Genomic DNA, 27,225 nt, shown 5'->3' with positions numbered 1-27,225 from the left:
TAATTTCTAATGTTAAAACTTCACATAGTTTTCACAGTATAAAGTATACTAGCTAGCCATTCAAATAAAGTACAGAATGTCAGGCAGCAGCTCCTGTATTGTCTTGTAGATTAAGGAATAAAGCTTTTAAAGACTTTCTGTCATTCCTGCATTTACAGAGCTCTGTGCTTAGTGGTGTATATCCTGCCAGCCCCTCCACATGGTTTGCTGTTGTAGCTGTGACACTTGGCTCTTTATATGGAAAAGTGGATATATCATTTGGACTTATCACCAAGATCAGCAACCTATTACCTTTACAGTAAGTAACTATGAAGTAACAGATAAGAGATATCTGGTAGTTTCTTAGCTTCTCTCTCTAGGACAAGGTGGTCTCTAACATAGCATGTCTCCAGAATACCATAAAAAACTATGTTTGAAGCATGCTGCAGGTTTATGGTGTTTTTCCAAGCTAAAAAAATATTTCAAGGAGGCCTTAACCAGTGGATCACGGACAAAAATTCCTTCCAAATGATCTGTGTACATTAAAATAAACATATTTACCGTATTTATGTTCTTTTGTCCCCCATAAATGCGGAAATGGTTTATCAAGTGTGTATCTACATACACCTCACCATTCACCCATTTACAGCTACTGTTAAAGTTAGAATGGCCTTTACAAATATAAAGCTGCTTGCAGCCCATGTAAAGATTAAAGAGGCTGCAGTGAACACACAAGCACTACACCCTCCTCAAACAGCTGGTTAGGGGAGGTGCTAGGGAGCAGACCCCCACATGATTTTGGTGGCCTTTTCTGAGGATAGCACATTCATTTATAAAGGGTACTTCTCTTTCCACCAGGCAGCAGAAACCATGCACAAAATCCCAGCAACTCTGTATTCTGCTTATAAAGTAGGTGGTATATGAGATTGCTGGAAGTCTCATACATTGAAATACTTATGCAATGCAAGTCTATGAGACTTCTGACAATTCCGTTTACCAATCACTTTACGTATGGAATTGCCAGTATTTTGCACATGGATCCTGCCACCTGGTGAAAACAGAAGTACCCTTTAGGGTACGTTCACACATATGCAGATTTGAAGCACAGGATTTAATGCGCAGGATTTTCAATGTAAACTAAATGACTGAGCACAGCTTCTAATCTGCAGTTACAAATCCTGCGCAGGATCCTGTATGTGTTGTAGTACCCTTAAAGTCTGGATAAACTGTTCAACTGTTTTTTTTTTATATTTTAACTCTTTAAAGTCTAGTTTGTTTTTCCTGATTTCTGTTTACATTATGTATGTAGGCTACTGTTCCTAGATTATTAATGAGATACGCTTCTTCTTTATACCCCTCAGTTTGTTATTACCAAAACAACATTCTAGAAATGTTTTTGAGATGCAGGTGACAAGAACGCGAAAGGGACTGAATATGGGGAGTGAAAGACAGATCAGAGTCAAGTATAACTCCAAGACAGTGAGCCTGCTGCCCGGGAGTTATGGTAGTACCACATACCGAGATGGAAATGTCAGGGTTAGGTACAGTATCAGTTGAAGGAGAAAAAACGAGAAGTTCTGTTTTCGAAAGATTTAGTTTCAGATATAAAGAGGACATGATGTCTGAGACAGCAGAGAGACAGTCACTGGTATTCTGTAGGAGTGCAGGGGTGATATTGGAGGAAGAGGTATAGAGTTGGGTGTCATCAGCATAGAGGTGGTACTGGAAACCAAATCTACCAAAGCAGTGGCGGGCCATGCGACAATTGTATTAAAAGTCGCATGGACCTTAATACAATTGTCGTATAGAGTAATATAGGGCAGGGTTGAAATGCCCTGTGATTTCTTCTATATCTGGTCCATGCAACTTTTTTCACAGAAAAGTCGCACATGATAAATTAGTGACCACTGGACAAAGTGATCTAACTCAGATCACTTTATGGTCAGAAAAAATAAACAGTCTAAATGAAAAGTCGCAGGGGACCAGCCTGCGACTTTTTCTGTGACAAATTTAGGCTAAAAAAGCTGTCAGAACAGCTTGATAAATTCCCCTCTTTATCTCGAAAGAAATTACAAATAATGAGAATTATGCCCACCGACCACCGTGCCCCTGTACTAGAGAAATGTAATTCTAATATGCCATAATCTTCATTAAGTGTATATATTAATGAGATTTATTAGTATCACTGGATCGTCATTTGATCTGGCTGTTTTGCCTCTTTGCATCTTCAGAGACATAAGAGCTTATTATGACAACAGCCTTTTGTTTCGCCCATGTTTTCCTCATGTTTTGTATCTGTTTTCCCAATGTGCTTGTGTTATGATCCACCCATCTGGTGACAACAATCTTGAAGTGTGACTTTGGGAATAAGGTTACTCAATGTTAATGAACAGTGTCATGCCATAGCTCATAGTATTCATGGTTGTAGGTCTGATTGAGATTTCCTCTGTTTTGCATCATAGGCACTATTTTCATTGTCCTTTCTTTTCTTTTTCCCTCCATGTCTTTTATCTGTCTGATAATAGATCTGTAACTTCTCCTGAGTCCCGATCCGTGGCCAGTGCTGTTATATTCTCATCAGGAGTCTGGGTCTCTGGGATCCTTCTCTACCGTCAGCTTCTGCGCATGCTTCTTTCATACCATGGCTGGATGTTTGAACCACATGGAAAAAGAAGTTTAAAAACCAAAGTCTGGGGGGTAAGTCCAAAGTTGTTTTGTTTTTTTAATGATAATTTCCTGTTCCTTTAACATTAATTTTGTTATTAACTACTTCTCACCTTCACCATGTAACATAACAATCTAATGACATGGTCCCTGGACTTTACATGTTGGTTGTGATGGCACTTAAAGGGGTACTCCGACCCTAGACATCTTATCCCCTATCCAAAGGATATGGGATAAGATGTCAGATCGCCGCGGTCCCGCTGCTGGGGAGCCCCGAGATCCCCGCTGCAGCACCCCGCTATCATTACAGCACAGAACGAGTTCGCTCTGCACGTAATGATGCGCAATACAGGGGCTGGAGCATCGTTACGTCACGGCTCCGCCCCTCGTGACGTCACGGCCCGCCCCTTTCAATACAAGTCTATGGGAGGGGGCGCGGCGGTCGTCACGCCCCCTGCCATAGACTTGCATTAAGGGGACGGGCAGTGATGTCACGAGGGGCGGGGCCATGACGTCACGCGGCTCCGTCCAGTGTATCGCCTGTCTTTACGCACAGAGCGATCTCGCTCTGTGCAGTAATGATAGCGGAGTGCTGCAGCGGGGATCCCGGGGCTCCCCAGCAGCGGCACCGCGGCGATCTGACATCTTATCCCCTATCCTTTGGATAGGGGATAAGATGTCTAGGGGCGGAGTACCCCTTTAAAGCTCCTGCGTGCCTTGCTATGAGCAGGATTGGGTGGTCACATTGGCCATCTGATCTTGTGCTATGACAGGAAACAGAATTAATCAGTTCCCTGGCACTAATAGTCTTGTGCACAATGCTCTTATTAGACGCTTTGTTTCCAAAGGCAGAAGCTAAAGAAAATTGTGATGTTATTAAAGGGATACTCCACTTTAGATAAATGTATTCACTATCTGATGATTGGGTGAGCAAGCTGTCACTGTTCAGCATGTGGAGGCTGTCTCAGAAGATGGGGGCTGGTGTTGTGAAGCGCTCTGCAGGCAGATGCAGTTTCTAGAGGTGAGAGATGGGGCTCTGTTTGGGAGATTACAAGGGTTGGGCTTAGGGTTCACAGAGGTCAGACACCCCATGATCAGGGCATAAGTGTATCTGAAGTGGAGTTCCCCATTAATAACATCACAATGTTCCTTAGATTCTGCCTTTGGAAACAAAACGCTTAATATGAAGGGTATTTCGATGTCTAGTATAAAGCATTGCTTACCTGTCTGCCCCAGTTCTGTAACCACCAAAAGTTCAATTGTGCACTATTCACTAGTTCCTGGTGGAGTCGCTGCTTAATACTAAAACTTCCTCAGATCTTTATCCCTCACACAGCACTTCTGCCTGTTCCCCATCCAGACCTGTGGCTACAGTTCCCAGCTCACAGAAGCTACACATTGTCTGTTTTTACACGGTTAAGTTTGAATGCAGATTTTCTGCAGCAGATCGGCAGTGTGTGGACATACCCTTAGGGCATTGTGGGAGATTAGCTCGGTAGAACCAGTCAAATAGCAGCAAATTAGCAGCCAGACAGGTACTCAGAAGTAACATTTAAACAGGGCATTTGAAACTTAAAGGGGTCTAATTTCTTTCAAAAACAGCTCCACGTCTGTCTCTAGGTTGGGTGTGATTTTACAACTTGGCTCTATTCACTTCAATGGAACTGAGCTGCAGAACCACGCCCAACCTGGAGACAGACGGGCAGCTGGATTTAAAAGAAAGTTGCTCTGTTTTTTTTATTCCTGCATAACCCCTTTTAAGTCTTCACACTCATATATCCTGCTTGTCCAGCACTAAAAACACAGTTCTCTTCCTTGTCTATACAGGTGGCTTACTACCAGCCACCTAACACAACAGTCAACAAATTTGTTACTCGCACAGGCTGCAAACTTCCGGATTCAAACTCATCAGTGGTGCAGGTTCCTCACAGCTTTATTTGCAGACTGACTCTCCCTTAGTTTTTAAAGCCTAGTGATAAGCTGTCATCTTTAAAGGGGTACTCTGGTACTCAGATTTGTAAATTACTTCTTTTAAAAAATCTTAATCCTTCGGGAACTTATTAGCTGCTGAATACTACAGAGGAAATTCTTTTCTTTATGAAACACAGTGTTCTCTGCTGACATCATGACCACAGTGCTCTCTGCTGACCTCTCTGTCCATTTTAGGAACTGTCCAGAGCAGCATATGTTTTCTAAGGGGATTTTCTCCTACTCTGGACAGTTCTTAAAATGGACAGAGATGTCAGCAGAGAGCACTGTGCTCGTGATGTCAGCAGAGAGCTCTGTGTTCCAAAAAGAAAATAATTTCCTCTGTAGTATTCAGCAGCTAATATGGATTAAGATTTTTTTTTATAGAAGTAATTTACAAATCTGTTTAACTTTCTGGCACCAGTTGATTAAAAAAAAAAACAGTTTTCCACCGGATTACCCCTTTAACACCTGGGCTAGTCTGAAAACCTGGAGTGTCCTTCAAAGGCGATGAAAAGCCACACTACCAAACCTGCTTTTCATATCATACATATTCATGGCCGATAACAGGACGTACCAAAGTCCCTAGCAAGCGAAGAATTCATTATTTCTGGATTTCCTATATTTGAACCAGATTTCCCTGAACAAGATATTCGATTCCTAAAACCTGGCTTCCACATAGGACTATGAATTCTGGGTTTAGCGGAAGCTCATAGCCATGCGGCCATGTTTTTGTGTATGCATAGTTACATAATAGGCTATTACCAATAAAATAAGGGATCTGCATATGGGTTAATGTATTAATATATAAATATAGTAAGATGTCAAAAATACAAGATATATATATATATATATAAAAAAAAAAAAAAAACTTTACTGAACCTCCTAGCACCCCCCCTCTCACACACACACACACACACACACACACACACACCACAAACACAAAAACAAAAAGTACTCTGCACCTCTCCAAACCCATACTATAGGGGATATAGGGGATAACTAGCCAATCAGCAATGTTGGGAAGCCCAACAGAAAATGAATGGATGACCATGTGTGCTGTAGAGAAGCCCCATAGAGAATGAATGGATTGCTGGCTGATCATGTGTGCTGTAGAGAAGCCCCATAGAGAATGAATGGATTGCTGGCTGATCATGTGTGCTGTAGGGAAGCCCCATAGAGAATGAATGGTTTGCTGGCTGATCATGTGTGCTGTAGAGAAGCCCCATAGAGAATGAATGGATTGCTGGCTGATCATGTGTGCTGTAGGGAAGCCCCATAGAGAATGAATGGATTGCTGGCTGATCATGTGTGCTGTAGGGAAGCCCCATAGAGAATGAATGGATTGCTGGCTGATCATGTGTGCTGTAGGGAAGCCCCATAGAGAATGAATGGATTGCTGGCTGATCATGTGTGATGTAGGGAAGCCCCATAGAGAATGAATGGATTGCTGGCTGATCATGTGTGCTGTAGAGAAGCCCCATAGAGAATGAATGGATTGCTGGCTGATCATGTGTGCTGTAGGGAAGCCCCATAGAGAATGAATGGATTGCTGGCTGATCATGTGTGCTGTAGGGAAGCCCCATAGAGAATGAATGGATTGCTGGCTGATCATGTGTGCTGTAGGGAAGCTCAATAGAGAATGAATGGTTTGCTGGCTGATCATGTGTGATGTAGGGAAGCCCCATAGAGAATGAATGGATTGCTGGCTGATCATGTGTGCTGTAGGGAAGCCCCATAGAGAATGAATGGTTTGCTGGCTGATCATGTGTGCTGTAGGGAAGCCCCATAGAGAATGAATGGATTGCTGGCTGATCATGTGTGCTGTAGGGAAGCCCCATAGAGAATGAATGGATTGCTGGCTGATCATGTGTGCTGTAGAGAAGCCCCATAGAGAATGAATGGATTGCTGGCTGATCATGTGTGCTGTAGGGAAGCCCCAAAGAGAATGAATAGATTGCTGGCTGATCATGTGTGCTGTAGGGAAGCTCCATAGAGAATAATTGAATTCCTGTCTGATCATGTGTGCTGTAGGGAAGCCCCATAGAGAATGAATGGATTGCTGTCTGATCATGTGTGCTGTAGGGAAGCCCCATAGAGAATGAATGGATTGCTGGCTGATCATGTGTGCTGTAGGGAAGCTCAATAGAGAATGAATGGTTTGCTGGCTGATCATGTGTGCTGTAGGGAAGCCCCATAGAGAATGAATGGATTGCTGGCTGATCATGTGTGCTGTAGGGAAGCCCCATAGAGAATGAATGGATTGCTGGCTGATCGTGTGTGCTGTAGAGAAGCCCCATAGAGAATGAATGGATTGCTGGCTGATCATGTGTGCTGTAGAGAAGCCCCATAGAGAATGAATGGATTGCTGGCTGATCATGTGTGCTGTAGAGAAGCCCCATAGAGAATGAATGGATTGCTGGCTGATCATGTGTGCTGTAGAGAAGCCCCATAGAGAATGAATGGATTGCTGGCTGATCATGTGTGCTGTAGGGAAGCCCCATAGAGAATGAATGGATTGCTGGCTGATCATGTGTGCTGTAGGGAAGCTCCATAGAGAATGAATGAATTCCTGGCTGATCATGTGTGCTGTAGGGAAGCTCCATAGAGAATGAATGAATTCCTGTCTGATCATGTGTGCTGTAGGGAAGCCCCATAGAGAATGAATGGATTGCTGGCTGATCATGTGTGCTGTAGGGAAGCCCCATAGAGAATAAATGGATTGCTGGCTGATCATGTGTGCTGTAGAGAAGCCCCATAGAGAATGAATGGATTGCTGGCTGATCATGTGTGATGTAGGGAAGCTCCATAGAGAATGAATGAATTCCTGTCTGATCATGTGTGCTGTAGGGAAGCCCCATAGAGAATGAATGGATTGCTGGCTGATCATGTGTGATGTAGGGAAGCCCCATAGAGAATGAATGGATTGCTGGCTGATCATGTGTGCTGTAGGGAAGCTCCATAGAGAATGAATGAATTCCTGTCTGATCATGTGTGCTGTAGGGAAGCCCCATAGAGAATGAATGGATTGCTGGCTGATCATGTGTGATGTAGGGAAGCCCCATAGAGAATGAATGGATTGCTGGCTGATCATGTGTGCTGTAGGGAAGCCCCATAGAGAATAAATGGATTGCTGGCTGATCATGTGTGCTGTAGAGAAGCCCCATAGAGAATGAATGGATTGCTGGCTGATCATGTGTGCTGTAGAGAAGCCCCATAGAGAATGAATGAATTCCTGTCTGATCATGTGTGCTGTAGGGAAGCCCCATAGAGAATGAATGGATTGCTGGCTGATCATGTGTGATGTAGGGAAGCCCCATAGAGAATGAATGGATTGCTGGCTGATCATGTGTGCTGTAGGGAAGCCACATAGAGAATGAATAGATTGCTGGCTGATCATGTGTGCTGTAGGGAAGCCCCATAGAGAATGAATGAATTGCTGGCTGATCATGTGTGCTGTAGGGAAGCACCATAGAGAATGAATGGATTGCTGGCTGATCCTGTGTGCTGTAGGGAAGCCCCATAGAGAATGAATGGATTGCTGGCTGATCATGTGTGATGTAGGGAAGCCCCAAAGAGAATGAATGGATTGCTGGCTGATCATGTGTGCTGTAGAGAAGCCCCATAGAGAATGAATGGATTGCTGGCTGATCATGTGTGCTGTAGGGAAGCACCATAGGGAATGAATGGATTGCTGGCTGATCATGTGTGATGTAGGGAAGCCCCAAAGAGAATGAATGGATTGCTGGCTGATCATGTGTGCTGAAATTTGTCCTCCAATCATTCCTACCTTCCCATTTGTGTTAATACTTGACTATAGGGGTATGCTAGTTATCCACTGTGTCTAATTTGTTAGACCACTATTATATTTCAGTTTTCCCTTTTTTTAAGCATTCCAAAATATTTATTGCCACCTGTTAATGAAGGAAGGGGCCAACCTCGGTTATTACTAACTCATAGAAAATGCCCACTAGACCAATTAGTGTCTGAGAGAGGTAACCACTATAACCAAATAATAGGCAAAGGGGGCATTTCCTATGTGTCTGGAGAGAGAACAGTAGCACTGAGCAGAATGTCTGGTATCATCAGAACGACAACACTGGGGTAACCTCAGCAGGTAATTCCATTTATTTATTTTTTTCACTATAAGCAGTTTTCAACATTAAAATATTTTTACAGATAACTCCTTTAACGATGTCAGGCTAATATTGTGTAGGCCTGAAGTGACAGCTAGTTGAAATGATCAGCTTCTTATTATAAAAAGAACTAAACACTGTGCTGTATTCTGAAATATTCAAATCTTTTTTTAAATGTATCTGTCACAGGGTTGCATGAAGGTCATGGCTAGTCGACAGCCAATGCTCTACAGTTTCCAGATGTCTCTACCAAGGTTGCCTGTACCATCTCTAGGGGGCACTATAGACCGGGTAAGAAAACTAAATTGTTAGCGTACATTATTTTTAAACTAGTACTGAGCTCAGTGAGAAGCTATATGATCTCACTTTAAGTTATACTAAGCACATATTTCTTATGGTTTCTTGTGCACCAAACCCTTACACTGTAGTAGTAGTAGGAATGTTTATTTAGGTTGGTAGGTTACAAAACTGCTAAGAACGTCAGATTGTACAACATAAACTATATAAAGGATTTGTATCTGACCACTACTGTTTATTTCTGATCATTGTCTGATTTCATTGCAGTATCTACAGTCAGTGCAGCCTTTACTGGATGAGGAAAAGTACAATCACATGAAGCAACTGGCAGAAGATTTCCAAAAAGGCTTAGGACGCAAGCTGCAGAAATACCTTCATCTTAAGTCTTGGTGGGCAACAAATTATGTAGGTGCAGTATATGGCCTGTTTAGTAGTATTCACTTAGATCAGTTTCTTGAAAATATTGGCTGATGATATTCATAGATAAAGAAGTACATTAGACATCGTCTTACTTTACTGTGCACTTGTTTGTACATTCAGTCAATAGATCTTAAATTAGTTGCCGAGTTAACTTTAAAGTATATTAAACCTATTGAAAAAGGGGTAATTTCTTTAAAAAACTTTCCAGGACACTCGTCCGCTATCCACAGGAACCCAGCCGCTGGAGCAGCAGTCGGACATGCATGTTGCCATTCCATTTAATATTATGGGCTAAAAAAAGAAACCAAAGAAATGTACTTGGCTATCTTCAACCAGCCTATAGTGTTAAATGAAGCAGTAGCCATATCCAGCTACTACTTGTGATGGGTTCTGAGGCTCGTGAGGGTCTGACCACTAAGGCCCCCACAAATCAATAATTCCTCATCAATCCTGTGGATATATAATGATTGTCCTTTGTGGAAAAACACATGTAAGTATGATGATAAATATCTTACCTTAAATTGGATGTTAATTTTTTACATATTTAGAAAGTGTTTACATATCCTAGTTATTGGTTACTTTGTTAAGTAGAAGTATAGATTCTGTAATATTTATAGCCCATATCGTTTATTGTACATTTTGGGCTGGCTTTATTTTGGTAGACAAACTAGAATAAGCAGATCATTGAAGAACTGCCTGCAACTAAATCTATCCCTAGTGCACTATACATCCTGTAAAATATTTGTAGTACTAAAAATATGTGTATTATATCATCTACACATGTATATGTATTTGTATTAGATCACTTGTGGCAACTTGCATTTCATACTTTTTGCAGGTCAGTGACTGGTGGGAGGAGTATATTTACCTTCGCGGTCGAGGACCAATTATGGTGAACAGCAACTATTATGCAATGGTAAGACACTATAAATACTATGAACAAGCACTTGTTCGAGTTACACCGGCACTGCTTAGCACCTAATTTACTGTCCCGAAGGCATATAAGGGAGCCATCACAGAATTGTCCTCTAAATATGTCCTTTCTTAATTTAGACCTGTATTATCTTCATTGAGCACCCATCTTCCTTGCTGCTTATAACTGTACATTAGGTATGGAGCCTTGTGCCCTCTCTCCATAGCACTCTTCTTTATGCTGAGATCCATCATAATGTGATTCACTTGACAGGATGGTAGTCCACCAAATCCGACGGAGAGTGCTGACATAGTAATGTTGGCTGCGTTCACACATAACATTTTTAACATGCCTTTTTGCACAAAAATAAAATATAAACATGTTAAAGACACTATGTGTGAACAGCATCACTTACCCCATCTGAGACCCCACCTACAGTCTCTTCTGTAATTATGAGGTCACTAGATGTGGAGCTACAGAAAAAAAAGATGCTGCACAGGAACCCAGGTGGGCTAGGGTAAAGCACCTTACGGCACAGAGTATACAGCCATCTATATAGATGGGGTAGTATACGGTAAAGGCCAGAAGGAGTTAACAAGCAATGCTCAGCATTGCTATTTAACTCCTCCAGTGGTGGCCTGGCACAGAGTTCTCATCCAAGCAAGGGGGAGGGGGGGGGGGGGGGAAGAGATAGATAAATAGCACTTTTAACATTCTATATCCCCCCCCCCCCATTGTAATAAAAGTGGATATGAGCTGATACATAATATGTATATAAGCTGAGGACATAAATGTGAATATACAACATACATGTGCAAATTACAACATAAAAACTCCTCATCATTGACATTAAAGTATATAAAATAAATTAGCAGCCATCTGTACATTTACATATGTTGGCTTCTTAGATTTTTTTTTTGTATGTATTTACTATATTTGTTGAAATATACTGCCATTTGTTTCCATAAAATAGGATTTCATAACTGTGACTCTAACCACAAACCAAGCAGCACGGGCAGGAAATGCCATCCATGCCATGCTTATGTACCGTAGAAAACTGGAGAGAGGCCTCATACCACCAGTAAGTGAAGCCAAAATATCTTATCACTTGTATAGGAAACTAGATACTAGATTGAAGTTAACACAAGTGAAGTGGCCATGGAATTTTCATAAGACCGAAAAAAAAAAATGTGATCTATTTCTGGCATGTAATTTTGTTAACAGCTATAACCTACTTCTGTCACCAGGTCATGGCTCTTGGCATTGTCCCTTTGTGCTCATATCAAATGGAGAGAATGTTTAATACAACAAGGATTCCAGGAGTGGAGACCGGTGGGTACAAACATGGGAAAACAGGAAAACACATATTGTATAGATTTATATTAAACAAAAAATGTACGTGTAAGCCATGCGGACAGGTTTTTCATTTTCCAGCCCAGAAAGCAGGATATAACTTTTTAAAATTGATATTTTACACCCGGCAAATTTTAAAAGGCTCTGATATCCATATATCTAAATAATACTTTTGAAAATGGCATGCAAATATCCATACAAAATGTGAGCGTTAGGAGAAGGAAAATATTAGGTAATATGCAGGACATTTACTTTCCTTTAAAGGGGTACTCCGGTGGAAAACTTTTTTTTTTTTTAAATCAACTGGTGCCAGAAAGTTAAACAGATTTGTAAATGACTTCTATTAAAAATCTTAAGCCTACCAGTACTTATTAGCTGCTGAATACTACAGAGGAAATTATTTTCTTTTTGGAACACAGTGCTTTCTTCTGACATCATGACCATAGTGCTCTCTGCTGACATCTCTGTCCATTTTAAGAACTGTCCAGAGCAGCATATGTTTTCTATATTGATTTTCTCCTACTCTGGACAGTTGTTAAAATGGACAGAGGTGTCAGTAGAGAGCACTGTGGTCATGATGTCGGCAGAGAGCTCTGTGTTCCAAAAAGAAAATAATTTCCTCTGTAGTATTCAGCAACTAATAAGTACTGGAAGGATTAAGATTTTTTAATAGAAGTAATTTACAAATCTGTTTAATTTTCTGGCACCAGTTGATTAAAAAAAAGAAAAAAAAGTTTTCCACCGGAGTACCCCTTTAAGATGTTAAAAATACTGTAGAATGAAAAGATCTCAACATCCTTTTTATATGTTTTTCCACAGACCGCCTCCAGCATCTGGTTGAGAGCCGCCATGTGTGCGTGCACCACAAAGGTCGCTACTATCGTCTATGTCTATATGATGATCGAACACTCCTCAGCCCACGCCAGTTGCAAACACAAATTCAGCGCATTCTAGATGACCCAAGCCCAACACAACCGGGTGAGGAGAAGCTGGCTGCACTCACAGCAGGGGACCGGTGAGCACATAGCAGTAAGAGCTTTGAGAGTAGGAATTATTGCAATGTTTTGTACTTCAGAAAACTTATACAACAATAGTCAAATTTTTTTGTTTCATCTATGTGATGCCTTACAAGTCAGATTATCATACATTGTAATGAATAGATATGTCTACTATGAAACATGCTGTATTGCTGAAGACAGTGATATATGCGTATAAAAGCATATTTGTGCTAGTACGGGGGGGGAAAACTGTTTCAGTGGTCTTTTGTTTAGCAATGTCATATGTTCAGTGTAGGTGTGCCATGTACCCAGCATCAGACAGCAGTCATCCACAGTTAGACAAAGCACAGGCCCCTTTAAGAAGGTTTGAAAGGAGGGGCCAAAGGAGAGGCCATGTGCCTCCAAGGAAGAGGAAGTCCGGTGTTGGTGCGCAATGAGTAAGGTTCTCAAGACGAAGTGGATGGGCCTTGCAATCCCATGCAGCTAGATCAGACCAGTCCCTCACCAGTCCAGAGTGTGGCGGAAACAGAACCAAGCCCTGTTTAATCAGGACCTGCTGAGCAAACTGTACAGTGCAGACAGTCTAGATGCAGAGGGAATAGTGTGGTTGCATAAGTCCTCCCTTGTATAATGAGTGTGTGAATCCCTTTTGAGACAACTGAGAGGTGTCAAAAGGTGTCCTGTATACCCTTATATGTCAAACTTCAATAAACAACATTTCTAGCAGAACTTGGTGAGTGCTGGGACCTTGACTTTTCTACAATCCCTCTGAAGAGTCTGTCTCAACAGGGCCATTCCAGCTCAGGGAAGTTAAAGGGGTATTCCAGGGAAAAAGTTTTTTATATATATATCAACTGGCTCCAGAAAGTTAAACAGGTTTGTAAATGACTTCAATTAAAAAAATATTTATCCTTTCAATAATTATCAGCTGCTGGAGTTGTTCTTTTCTGTCTGACAACAGTGCTCTCTGCTGACACCTCTGCTTGTCTCGGGAACTGCACAGAGTAGAAGAGGTTTGCTATGGGGATTTGCTTCTACTCTGGACAGTTCCCGAGACAGGTGTCATCAGAGAGCACTTAAACAGAAAAGAACAACTCAACTTCAGCAGCTCATAAGTACTGAAAGGATTAAGATTTTTTTTTATAGAAGTAATTTACAAATCTGTTTAACTTTCTGGAGCCAGTTGATGTATAAAAAAAAGTTTTTTTCCTCGAATACCCCTTTAATAAACGGAAAATGGATCTCTGCACTCACTAGCAATTATGTTTTTTTTTTTTAAACTCGTTTTATTGACACTGAAATGCATTTATCAATTGTAATACATCAGGAAAATGGAAATAAAAAGGTATAAGCACAGAAAAGAAAACATTCTGGTACTCCAGGCAGACACTTGTCAGAGGTTTTGAGCATTAGATTTAAGTACATGTACTTAATATTGATTGAAAAAAACAGAACAGTGTCAATATAAACAGGGAAGAATACGTGAAGAAGTAATGAAAAATGCACTTACCCGATGGAATAACTTGCTAGAAGAACTTTATTCTAAAAAGCAATGAACTCACAGCGGGTAGGATCAGGGAGCACCTTGCGGCAACAGACTGTTTCCTGTGCCCAAGTGCACTTCCTCGGGCCGCGGGACAGTAAATACAACTGTGCAAACTATATAAATAAACAAAAGACTCATATACAAGTGCTCCCACATGACACCCCACCATAGCCATATTTGCGCCACTACACAGTAGTTCCCATTAGTCGGGCAATGATGGTGCTAATATACCACCCACCAGCCATATTGTTTGCCTAAACTGTGACATTAACAGCCTGAATCCCAGTATTTTACATAAACACAATCTAGTTGAATAAAATATTGTTCATATATTCACATACCCAGTTTTCACTTTGCAAATGCTTTCTTTTCCTTAGAATGCCTTGGGCACAGGCTCGGGCTAAGTTCTTCAGTCATGGTGTGAATCGGGTCTCTTTAAGTAGCATTGAACGAGGTGTCTTCTTTATCAGTTTGGATAGTGAAGAAGGAGGATATCAGGAGAATGACAAAAACTCCTTAAGCATCTATGCAAAGTCTCTGCTACACGGAAACTGTTACAACAGGTAACTTATCTAGCATTCATGATCACATTTAGCATATACAGTTTGTTGTATTGTTTCCTTTAAAGTGTACCTATCATTTGCACAAACTTTTAATATAATATAGCTATTAACATTATATTTATAATATATATTGGTTAAAAATGTGTATATTTTTGGGTGAAAAAATGCTGTCTTGTCCCTGTAGCTATTGTCTGTGTGCAGGGACAAAATACAGAAAATGTGGGTGAACAAGCAGGGCTCTGTGCACTGAGGACAAGCAGGGCTCTGTGCACTGAGGACAAGCAGGGCTCTGTGCACTGAGGACAAGCAGGGCTCTGTGCACTGAGGACAAGCAGGGCTCTGCACTGAGGACAAGCAGGGCTCTGTGCACTGAGGACAAGCAGGGCTCTGTGCACTGAGGACAAGCAGGGCTCTGTGCACTGAGGACAAGCAGGGCTCTGTGCACTGAGGACAAGCAGGGCTCTGTGCACTGAGGACAAGCAGGGCTCTGTGCACTGAGGACAAGCAGGGCTCTGTGCACTGAGGACAAGCAGGGCTCTGTGCACTGATTACAAGCAGGGCTCTGTGCACTGATTACAAGCAGGGCTCTGTGCACTGAGGACAAGCAGGGCTCTGTGCACTGAGGGCAAGCAGGGCTCTGTGCACTGAGGGCAAGCAGGGCTCTGCAGTGAGGGCAAGCGGGGCTCTGTGCAGTGAGGGCAAGCGGGGCTCTGTGCAGTGAGGGCAAGCGGGGCTCTGTGCAGTGAGGGCAAGCGGGGCTCTGTGCAGTGAGGGCAAGCGGGGCTCTGTGCAGTGAGGGCAAGCGGGGCTCTGTGCAGTGAGGACAAGCGGGGCTCTGTGCAGTGAGGACAAGCGGGGCTCTGTGCAGTGAGGACAAGCGGGGCTCTGTGCAGTGAGGACAAGCGGGGCTCTGTGCAGTGAGGACAAGCGGGGCTCTGTGCAGTGAGGACAGGCGGGGCTCTGTGCACTGAGGACAAGCGGGGCTCTGTGCACGGAGGACAAGCGGGGCTCTGTGCACTGAGGACAAGCGGGGCTCTGTGCAGTGAGGACAAGCGGGCCTCTGTGCAGTGAGGACAAGCGGGCCTCTGTGCAGTGAGGACAAGCAGGCCTCTGTGCAGTGAGGACAAGCAGGCCTCTGTGCAGTGAGGACAAGCAGGCCTCTGTGCAGTGAGGACAAGCAGGGCTCTGTACACTGAGGACAAGCAGGGCTCTGTGCAGTGAGGACAAGCATCGCTCTGTACACTGAGGCTCTGTGAAATGCCCCCGGCCAGGGGTGGACTGACTGCCTGGTCCGTTCGGACGTGGTCCAAGGGCCCCACCGGGTAAAGGGCCCGTCACCACTACTAAGGATCCAGGACACTCATCCCGGATCCCCAGCAGACAGTGCTCCTTTCTGCTGTATGTGCAACTCACACACATACAACAGAAAACATCCTCTCTGTGTGAGCCGCATCTGCGGCCTACACATAGAAGAGACGTGACCTCTTCCCCCACGCAGTGCAGGCGCTGATGACGTCACTCATTGGCACTTGCACTGTGGAGGATACTGTGCCCCTGCTGTGGAGATCGCTGTGTGGGACACATACAAGTGAGCCAAAAAAATCTTTTCTATCCTGGGGCTGGGGGGACCTAGGCCTGTACCTACCGCGGGGGACAGTGCTGCCTGTACCTGCTGTAGGGGACAATGTTGCCTGTACCTATTGTCAGTCATAACTATATAGGGGATTATTTAGAGGGAGGGGGTTGGGCCGTTGTGTGAGCCATATGTATTTTTTTTTTCTTATGTTAATTTATTGTTCATTTTGCTTTGTTCTTTTTATTTACAGCATTTATTTATTTATGTTTTATACGTTTTTATTTTACATTTTATGTCCCCACGTCAGGTCACAAAATACCTTTCGGGGGATTTTCTCACTACAATGCATTTTTTATTGCTGATTTCCCCATAACTGGGGCTGACATAGTTGCATCAAACAGAAAAGAACGATGTGGCACTCACCAGTACTGCAATCTTCTTCTTTATTATAGGTTACTTACATAGCGGGGACAGACATTTACAAATGACAGCAATGGTGTACAGATAAGAGGTGATCGCGGTTTTGTGCCTGCCGACATTTCGTCTGGCCTCCACACACATCCTTACGTCACTAGGGAGCGTATAAATACTTGCCCATACAATTAACCCTGTTAACACCGGTGACAAACACAGTGAATATAAAAACAAACTCCGGTCCTGTCATTCATTCCTCATTCCTGTCATTCATTCCTCATTCCTGTCATTCAGACCTATCGGGCCTAGTGCATCCAGTTAAATTATCCACTTTGCTTCTTTTTGCAATAGTATTTTGTTTCTGTCTCCTCCTCTCTTCAATATGTTAAGTCTCTCGAGTCCTGCAAATTTTAGGACTGAGGTGCCTCTACTACATGGGATATAAGCCTAGGGGCCCCTTTTCCAGATTTCACTGAATAGAAGTTTTCTCTAATTCTAATAAAGAGCTGTCTGGCTGTCTTCCCAATTTAATAGAATCCACACGGGCATATTGTTGCATATACTACAAATGCAGTCCTACATGTAATAAGTTGGTTCACTGTAATTTGATTACCTCCTAAATTAAAGTGCTTACATCCCATATTGAAATTACAAAAATTACAGTTATGGTACCATTTTAGTGAGCAAACTATGTTTTACACTTTCCTGCCTTTTTAGTTTATCACCTATGGTTATGTTTTTTTCTATATGTTACTAAAGGTTTTCTTACTACAATATCTCTTATCTCTGAATCACTTTCCAAGATATACAATTTTTTTCTTATTGCTTCTATAGCTTGATTATTAGAAGTGTTCTGAAATAAAAAAATAAAAAAAACTTTATTCCTTTTATCCTTTTGTTTTGTTTTAGATTTTAGGATATCTTTCCTTGTTACTTGACTGATTCTTTCTTGGCTTTTTTCTATAAATTTTTTGGGGGATATTTTTTTCCCAATAGCCTATCTTTTAATTCCTTGGCTTGTCTTTTATATGTCTCTTTTTCACTATTCTAACTATTACATCTATTCTTTTTAGACGTACTAGTTGTCCATATGGTATCCCAGTTTTGACACTGTTCGGATGTGAGCTATTATACTGTAAGATTGTATTTCTCGCCATCTTTTCTCTATATCCTTCTGTTCTTATGATCTAATTTTCAATGATCATTTTTAGAATTCTAATGATTCATTGCCAAAACAGCTAGTGAAACCTCATATTAATATCATTAATTATGTTTAAATATATTACAAATTCTTCAAATTGATCCTCGTCAAATTGATCCTCGTCCACAATCAGACAAATAATGTAATTCACTGTAAAAATGGATTCAGTGAAGAAAACACATCAATTTTTTCAAAAATTGCCAGGAATAAATTTGCATACGTGCAGGACACCAGCGTCCCCATCGGGGTCCCAGTGTCCTGCTTGTACCACTCATTCTCATATTTAAAAGTGCAGTTGCTTAATACCAAATCCAAAGCATTTTTAACGAAGAGTTTGAATTCCATCGTTTTTTTTCTGTACTATCAAGAAATTCTCTGATTGCCCTAGGGATGCTGGTGTACAGGCTCTCAACGTCCACTGACACCAGTCGGTAGCCTGGTTACCATTCGAACTCCTCTCGGATCTCTTGTAATTTGTAAGTATTTTTAATATATGACGGAATAGATGTAAGGAGGGGGCGCAATAACCAATCCAAGTATTTTGGTAATGCCTCGGTCACTGAGCCAATCCCTGCAACTATAGGTCTTCCAGGGGGTCAGCTCAGCGACTTATGGACTTTGGTGAGAGAATACCATTTTGCTGGCGCAGGGTGTAAAGGTAACAATTTTTCAGCTGTCCGGGAAGAAATTATGTTTTTCTCAACATATGTGCTTAACAATGTTTGCAGATTATTCTGTATTTTTTTAGTAGGGTCACACGATAGTTTAGTATTGGCTTCCTGGTTCTCCAACTGTTGTAGCGCCTCTTCTTTATAGTAATCGTTGCTCATCACTACTATACTTTCTCCTTTATCAAATCTACTAATACGGAGGTCACTGCGAGATTGTAACCATTTGATGGCTCTATTTTCTTTTACTGTTAGATTGTTTTGAGGAGTGGGCTATATTACAGATTTAATATCACTAATTACAGCTTTGGAAAATAAATATATTTGACTCATCGGCTGAACTGGTGGGGAGAAATTAGATTTTACCCCTTTCATAAATACCTCTAGTTCTTTTTTCGTATCACATATATTAATAACATACCCTTCCTCTGCCATTTCTACCAGCAATCTAACACACTTTTGTTCTTTCTCATCAAATTCTTGCACTATAGAGAAACCCAAGGGGCCTATCTCTGCTGGTATCTCTCCCTCCTAGTTTTGATGAGGTGCAATTTCAAAATGATTTATATAAAGGCATGAGAAAAATTAATCTGCGTACATTTTTCTGAAATAAAGGTGATGGTTTACAAAAAGGGGGAAATAAAAAGGAGAGCTAGATACCAGCAGAATAAATAGTGAAAAAGAGATTTATGAAAGACAAGCCCAGGAATTAAAAAATAGGCTATTGTATAGAAAATATCCCCAAAAAATTAATAGAAAAAAGCCAGGAAAGAATCAGTCAAGTAACAAAGAAAGAAATCCTAAAATCTAAAACAAAACAAAAGGATAAAAAGGAAAAAAAAAGTTGTTTTTATTGTTTCAGAACACTTCTAATAATCAAGCTATAGAAAGAGCAATGAGAAGCAATTGGTATATCTTGGAAAGCGATTCAGAGATAAGAGATATTGCAGAAATAAAACCTTTAATAACATATAAAAAAATCATAACCATAGGTGATAAATAGGGATGAGCGAATTGAATCTGATGAATCCAAATTTGTTACGAATTTCAGGAAAAATTTACTTCTCAACAAATGCAAATATCGCCACGATTCAATCGCACAAATCACTTCATTAAACTCCATTTAGTGCGGTCCAGGCTCTAGGGCATCTAAGATGGCAGCTCCACATGTCAGGACATAGGACAAGGAATGCTGGCATGGCGGGTAGGTGGGATGACCCTGAATCACATGCAGCCTATCAGCAGCCAGCCCTATATAATCGGCAGCCATCTTGCGGCCAGTCACATCAGCGTTCTATTGCAGAGAGAGAGGGACAGAGAGCAGTGTGTTGCACAGAAAAGCATTTTTACAGCAGCGATTCACCTCAAGGCTAAATCCAGCCTAGAAGCACTGATAGGGAAGGGAGAGAGATTGAGAGAGAGAGTGCAATTTTGGGTATAGTACACAGCGACTGTGTGCTGCAGCACTGGTGTGTACAACAGCTAAAAAGCTAATAATAACCAGCCAGTTAGGGTGAGCAGAGCACTAAAGCCATAATCCTCTGCTATTAGTGCCTAATACTGGTTGCGTAGCGGAGCGTATTGTCCTCTATTAAGTGTAACGTACATAGGTGGTGTACCATTTTGTTCCTGTTAAAGTCTTAAAGGCCTAGTTACTGTGAAAGGCCAGCCAAAAGTACACACCTGCTGCTGTTGTAGACAAATACTGTTTTAAGCGTAGTGGAGTGCATATTACTTCCCTCGTAAGTGCATACCACATATGTACATCTAAGTGGTGTACCATTTTGTTCCTGTTATAGTCATAATGGCCTAGTTACTGTGAAAGGCCAGCCAAAAATACACATCGGCTGCTTTTGTAGACAAATACTGTTTTAAGCGTAGTGGAGAGTATTGTACTCCCCTCATTTACGCACTAAGTATGTCAGGCAGAGAAGTGCCAGGACATGCACAGAGTGGCAGAGGCCTAAATTCATCAGGCACAGGCAGAGGTCGCAGCAGGCTAGGGGCAAGTGGCAGCAGGAGTCGCAGCGAGACGCCTGAGCTCCTGGTATCAGCTAGCGGTCGTGTCTCGACTAGCAACCCATCTGCTGTCATTGACTGGTTAACTCGGTCATCCACTTCAACACAAGTGACATCTGACACCCCCAGTCAACAGTCAGTGGGTTCCTCAGACACAACTATTAGTTGGCATGGCCCAGGAGCAATCCCTGTACTCCAATTGCCTCTGTCCTATGCTGTTCCCTCCCCCATAGAAATATCCTGTGCTGTGGGTTCAGCTCCACTTTTTAGTCAGGATGATCTACTAGAGGACAGTCAGCAGCTACTGCCTAGCCAAGAAGTGGAGGAGACATCCCTCGCTTCCTTCGCTAGGTGGGCAAGTAGTGATGAGGAGAGTGGCGTGGTAGGTGGTGTTGGGAGCATTCAGGCTACTGAAGCACTGTTCATGGACTTGAGGAGGACATCAGAAACGTGCAGACACAACTCGATGATGATGAAGCCGATCACACTTGGGAGCCGGGTGCAGTAGGGGCTTCATCATCATCATGATATAAGGGTGGCTGGTTGCCTGTGAGGCAGCCGTTAAGCTAGCAAGGTGGTAGCATGGTTGGGAGTCAGCATGGTGGCAGCAGTGGGAAGTCTGCAGCCTACCTGCCCGGGAGGTAGTGGAACAGGGGTCCCTGGAGTCGGCAGCAGTAGCAGTCAGTCAGTGGAGACTATTGGGGGGAAAATCAGCTACTCTGCGCTGTGGGAGTTTTTCATCAAGTAACCTGAGGATGTTAACATGGCCACAAGCAATTTAAAATAATATGTTTAATCTTTTCAATTGTGAGACCCTTTGGTCTCGTCAGGCTGCTGCCACCTCCAGACTGTGTCATTCTGTCACCATATGGTCTCCTCTTGTGGCTGCCACCTCCAGGCTTGGTCGTTCTGCCACATTTTGGTCTCCTCATGTTGGTGCCATCTCCAGGCTGTTCACTGTGCCGACATGTGGTCTCCTCATGCTGCTGGCACATTACATAAAATTTAATATGTAATTAATATGTTAATCTATTTGAAATCTTCAATTTAAATAAAAAAAAATCTTTTCGATTATGAGGCCCTATGGTCTCATCAGGCTGTTGCCACCTCCAGGCTCAGTCGTTCTGCCACTATATAGTCTCCTCTTGCTGCTGCAACCTCCAGGCTGTGTCATTGTGCCACCATATGGTCTCCTCGTGCTGTTGGCACCTTAAATTAAACTTAAAAAATTTTAATCAATCTAAAATCTTCAATTTAAATTTGACTAAATATCTTGAATTTTTTTCTATTGTGAGGCCCTATGGTCTCGTCGGGCTGCTGCCACCTCTTAGGCTCTGGGGGCGCTGAGAGGCAGGGGCTGCAACAGGTGGTCGCTCGCCTCGTGGAGGACAGCCAGCTCGATGCTTACCAGAATGGGTCCTGAAAAAAGGATTTAAAGGGTACCTCTCATCAAAAAAACTTTTGATATATTATAGATTAATGTATGCAGAATAACTTTACAATTGCATGTTATTAAAAAATATGCTACCAGTCCTGGCAGAAAGCATTTCAGACTCATGCTGGAGTCCTAAACACTACGAGCAGCCAGTCTGCTTTGTTCACAAAGGAGAACACTCAGAGCTGCCAGCCTGCTTTGTTCACAGCCTGTTTGGCTGTGAACAAAGCAGGCTGGCAGCTCTGAGTGTTTAGGACTCCAGCATGAGTCAGAAATGCTTGCTGACAGGACTGATCGGGAAAAATACAATAGAAAGAAGCCTATTTTTCATTAACGTGCTATTGGAAAGTTATTCAACATTCATTAATCTAAAGTATATCAAAAGTTTATTTGATGAGAGGTACCCTTTAAAAAAATGTAAATAACTTTAAATTATATAAAAATTACATAAAAATATCTCTTTAATCTCTTCAATTGTGAAGCCAAATGGTCTCCCGACCCTGCTGCCACATCCAGACGCTCTGCGTCAGTGATTCTAATAGCGATGCCTGTAATCTGCATGTCATACTGAATAACAGTACACTCCTTATGCCTGTTATGACAAGGCAAAGTGTTCTACACCCCTATTGAGGCTCTCTCTAAGCCAGAAATAGCCATTTTTAATAGAGATTTGCCGCAAATAAATTCGCACTGAAACAAATTTTTTGGGAAAATTTGGCGAATCAGCCGAATTGAATTTTTAAAAAAATTCGCTCATCCTAGTCATAAACTAAAAAGACAAGAAAGTGTAAAAGATAGCTGGCTCATTAAAATGGTACCAAAAGGAAAATTCTATTGACATAACTGTAATTTTTGTAATTTCAATATGAGATGTAAGCACTTTAATTTAGGAGGTAATCAAATTACAGTGAACTAACTTATTACATGTAGGACTGCATTTGTAGTATATGAAACAGTCTGCCCGCGTGGATTCTATTATATTGGGAAGACAGCCAGACAGCTCTTTATTAGAATTAGAGAAAACTTCTATTCAGTGAAGTCTGGAAAAGGAGCCCCTAGGCTTATATCCCATGTAGTAGAGGCACACGGAGCAGACACCTCAGTCCTAAAATTTGCAGGACTTGAGAGTGTTAACATATTGAAGAGAGGAGGAGACAGACACAAAATATTATTGCAAAAAGAAGCAAAGGGGATAATTAAACTGGATGCACTAGGCCCGATAGGTCTGAATGACAGGAATGACCAGAGCTCATTTTTATAAGGTTTTTATATTCACTATGTTTGTCTAAGGGTCCTTTTACATATATACCTCGTCCGTTGTCAATTCCCTCAGGCATTGCAAAAGCTGCTCCGAAGGGAAAAGGAAACCAGAACAAATCTCATTCGTTTGAATGGGAACGTTCTCAATCATCCGGCGTCTGTTTAGCCGCTGGATGATTTGACTAGCCGGACCGGCACAGACAGGGGAACGCATCTTGTTGCGTTCCCCTGTCCATGCCGCATACTGAGCCTGACACAATTGACATATGTCACCGGTATTAATAGGGTTAATTGTATGAGCAAGTATTTATACACCCCCTAGTGATGTAAGGATGTGTGTCGAGACCAGAAGAAGTGCTGGCAGGCACAAAATCGCGATTGCCTCTTATCTGTACACCCCTGCTGTCGTTTGTAAATTTCTGTCCCCGCTATGTAAGTAACCTATAATAAAAAAAGAAGATTGCAGAATTGGTGAGTGCCACATCGTTCTTTTCTGTTTGATGCATCTATTGGAATGTCTTTAATCATTGTCTGCACCACGATATACTGCTGGGCTCCACCATAGCAGTGGAGGGAAGTGCTGTGGGGGTCCCACCTGATACGAGCAGTGATAGATAATTCTACACCTGTGTTGGGGCTGACATAGCCATGGTTACGGGGAACTACAGCCTCATGACATTGTCTGCAAAGCTGATCTGGATCTGCAAATATCCTGCAGATATCTGGCATTGACAACACATGATCACCTGGCCAGGAAGCAGAAAATGGTGGAGATTTTTCAAACCTTCAGTACTTCTTTTTATTTCAGGTGGTTTGATAAGTCCTTCAGTCTGGTTGTGTTTAAAAATGGGAGGCTGGGTCTGAACGCTGAGCATTCCTGGGCTGATGCGCCAGTAATTGGACACATGTGGGAGGTACTGTGTTACAATAACTTTGATTTTCTTTAGATATATATAAATATTTTTTATAATGTTTATCCAGTGACATTGCATGACTGTAGGATGAGTACACTCAATCTGAAGAGCAGTCCCCCTCACATGTGATATTTGAATTTTTGTAGTTAGTTAACCGAGATGTTTGGTTTTGATAGGGGATACGTTTTACTGCATCTAGTACTCCTTTAATTTTGAGAAAACTGCAGCGAAATATTTGGCGATCTTTGTCTTTGAATTGTGCTTTTACATTTGTCATTGAAACTCTTTAGTTTGAAGTTTTATCATTTATCTAATGACTTTGTTGCCTCCTCCTCTTTTCTTCTTTCTATAATCCGTCTAGTTCATGTTGGCCACAGATTGTTTTGAATTGGGGTACACTGAGGATGGGAACTGCCAGGGAGATCCTGGAGTCGCATTGCCACTACCATTCAGACTGCAGTGGGATATTTCACCCATGGTAACTTTATATGTTTCGAACAATAATTTGAACAACATTTTGATGAGTTTGTGTGAATTTGAGAAAATGCCTTCTAACCCTAGTAGGAGATTAAAAGGGGGATTTTCTAAAAAGCAAAAATGTTGAAATTTGATGCATACCACATATGAGAACAAGTCTTATTTCTAGAAAGAATAATTTACATCACTGTTATTCTTTTTTTCTTTTGACATGATCACATCCTGGTTTTCTCTGTATTGTGTCCCTGCAGAGGTAGCCAGAGGGTTTACATCTTCTTTACTGCTTTTCGTGGCTCTGGGATTGATAGAGCCTCTCTTCAGCAGGCTCTATCAATCGAGTGCAGAGTACACAGATCAATGCAGTCCTATGGAACTACATTGATCTGAATGAGGAATCTAATGATTCCTCCTAAAAGTCCCTTATGAGTCTATTTACACGGCAGAATTTCTGCCGGCCGATTTCCGCTTGAAACGAAAGCCCATACACTTCTATCGAATTCCACATTCCCATTGACGGCATTCCACAAGCGGAAATTCCGAAGTGTCAATGGGAGTGTGGAATCCCATATAAGTGTATGGGCTTACATTTCAGGTGGAAATTCCGCTCCGAGTGATAAGACCCTAAGGGCTCCAACAAAGTGTAAAAAATAAAATTGAATTAAGATTTAACCCACATACATTAACCCCTTCCATATGAAAAGTTTTAATCACCCCCCTTTTCCCAAATTCCATTAAAAAAATGTAATCATAATAAAAATAAACATATTTAGTATTGCCACATGCAAAATTGTCTGAACTGTTAAAATGTAACATTATTTATCCCATACAATGAATCTCTTAAGCAGAACAAAAATACCAAATCTCAGAACTACGTATTTTTATCATATCATATACTCAAAAGAGGTAAAAAGCAGTCAAAAAGTCAGATCAGTACCACAATGGTACAGATAAAAACTACAGATCACGCAAAAAGTGAGCCTTCATAGAGTTCGGTAAGCAAAAAAATAAAAATGTTATAGTTGTCAGAAAATAGCATTTAAAAAAAAAATTCAAAATAAGTTTAGAATTTTTTTTTAACCATAGTAGAACGTGATGCAATCTATACAAATTGTGTATTGTATAAATCGTACAGGCCTAAAATATCAAGATTAAATTTGGTTGCTGGTCAATGCCGTAAAAAAAAGGAGGGTTTTTTATTTTTTCAATCTCACCTCATAAATATTTTTTTTTCTTGTTTTTGGATGGTCGCAATACTTTTATCAACCCAGAGATTCTCTAATAAAATATTGTCTGTCTTCTAGTGTCGAGAGGTCATTGAATCTTCATACCTCACAGCCAAAACACTTGCAGATGATGTGGATTTTTATTGCCTCCGCTTCACTGATTTTGGAAAAGGAGTTATCAAAAAATGTCGGAGCAGCCCTGATGCCTTCTTTCAGATTGCACTGCAGCTTGCCCATTATAGGGTAAATAGACTTTCCTTCCTTTAAAAAACTCTGTTAGTCAGAATGGACAGCAGGAAATCACTGTCAGACAGCTATGTAATGTCACCTGCATTTTTGTAGTCATTTTAACTACATGGATTTGACAGGTTAGGACATTTTAAGGCATTGTAAAAAGCTGTTTGTTTTGTGTAAATTAAATTTGCTGGCTTACTGTGACAAGAGTCAAGTTGCACTGCGCAGCAACACAACTTAACCCTTTCACTGCCAGTTTGCGGTGAACCAAACACTTTATGAAAGTTTGGTGAGCCAAACTTTCAGAAAGCTTGCTAAACTCTAATATTAAGATATTGATGTACAATACATACTTAACAGGTGAGATTCAATGGCTGAAACATAGCTCTATTGCTGTAAGGGTGCATTCTGAGGATGCTGTTAAGGGGTACTCTGAAAAAAAGTGAAAAACGGATGTTTTCAAATAAACTGGTGTCAGAAAGTTAAACAGATTTGTAAATTGATTATATTTAAAAATCTTAATCCTTCCAGTATTTATCAGATGCTGTATGCTCCAGAAAAAGTCATGCAGTCATTTCCAGTCTGACCCCACAGGACTCTCTGCCCACACCTCTGTTTGTGTTAGGAACTGTCCAGAGTGGAAGCAAATCCCATAGCAAACCTCTCCTGCTCTGGACAGTTCCTGACATGGACAGAGGTGTCAGCAGAAAGCTCTGTGGTCAGACTGGAAATAACTACACAACTTTCTGTGTAGTACAGAATAATAAGTAATGGAAGGCTAAAGATTTTTAAATAGAAGTAATTTACAAATCTTGTAAGGCAAAAAGGATTTGGATACCGCTCTCACCAGCGTCGGAAACCTCTCACACCTGTGCAGCAGACTGCCAGCAACGCCTCCGGCAACTCCTTATACTAGAAAAGAACTCCGTCCGGCACCAAAGTATGGGGTAAAAGGCTTGTCTTTATT

General features: G+C 41.6%; 1 protein-coding gene across 1 annotated transcript in view; it reads left to right on the top strand.

Annotated features, from left to right (window-relative positions):
- CPT1B (carnitine palmitoyltransferase 1B) overlaps positions 1-27,225 on the top strand; it is a 67,371-nt gene that overhangs the window by 10,615 nt on the left and 29,531 nt on the right. The window contains exons 3-14 of the mRNA XM_056573008.1: positions 159-298; positions 2,505-2,676; positions 8,937-9,038; positions 9,312-9,449; positions 10,303-10,380; positions 11,351-11,458; positions 11,625-11,709; positions 12,550-12,745; positions 14,652-14,837; positions 24,219-24,324; positions 24,686-24,802; positions 26,103-26,267. Coding sequence (XP_056428983.1) covers positions 159-298; positions 2,505-2,676; positions 8,937-9,038; positions 9,312-9,449; positions 10,303-10,380; positions 11,351-11,458; positions 11,625-11,709; positions 12,550-12,745; positions 14,652-14,837; positions 24,219-24,324; positions 24,686-24,802; positions 26,103-26,267 — 1,593 coding nt within the window. The remainder of the gene's footprint in view (positions 1-158; positions 299-2,504; positions 2,677-8,936; positions 9,039-9,311; positions 9,450-10,302; positions 10,381-11,350; positions 11,459-11,624; positions 11,710-12,549; positions 12,746-14,651; positions 14,838-24,218; positions 24,325-24,685; positions 24,803-26,102; positions 26,268-27,225) is intronic.

Source organism: Hyla sarda, chromosome 4 (assembly GCF_029499605.1).
Source record: "Hyla sarda isolate aHylSar1 chromosome 4, aHylSar1.hap1, whole genome shotgun sequence".
Taxonomy (NCBI): Eukaryota; Metazoa; Chordata; class Amphibia; order Anura; family Hylidae; genus Hyla; species Hyla sarda.
This window is presented reverse-complemented; position numbering and strand designations above follow the sequence as displayed.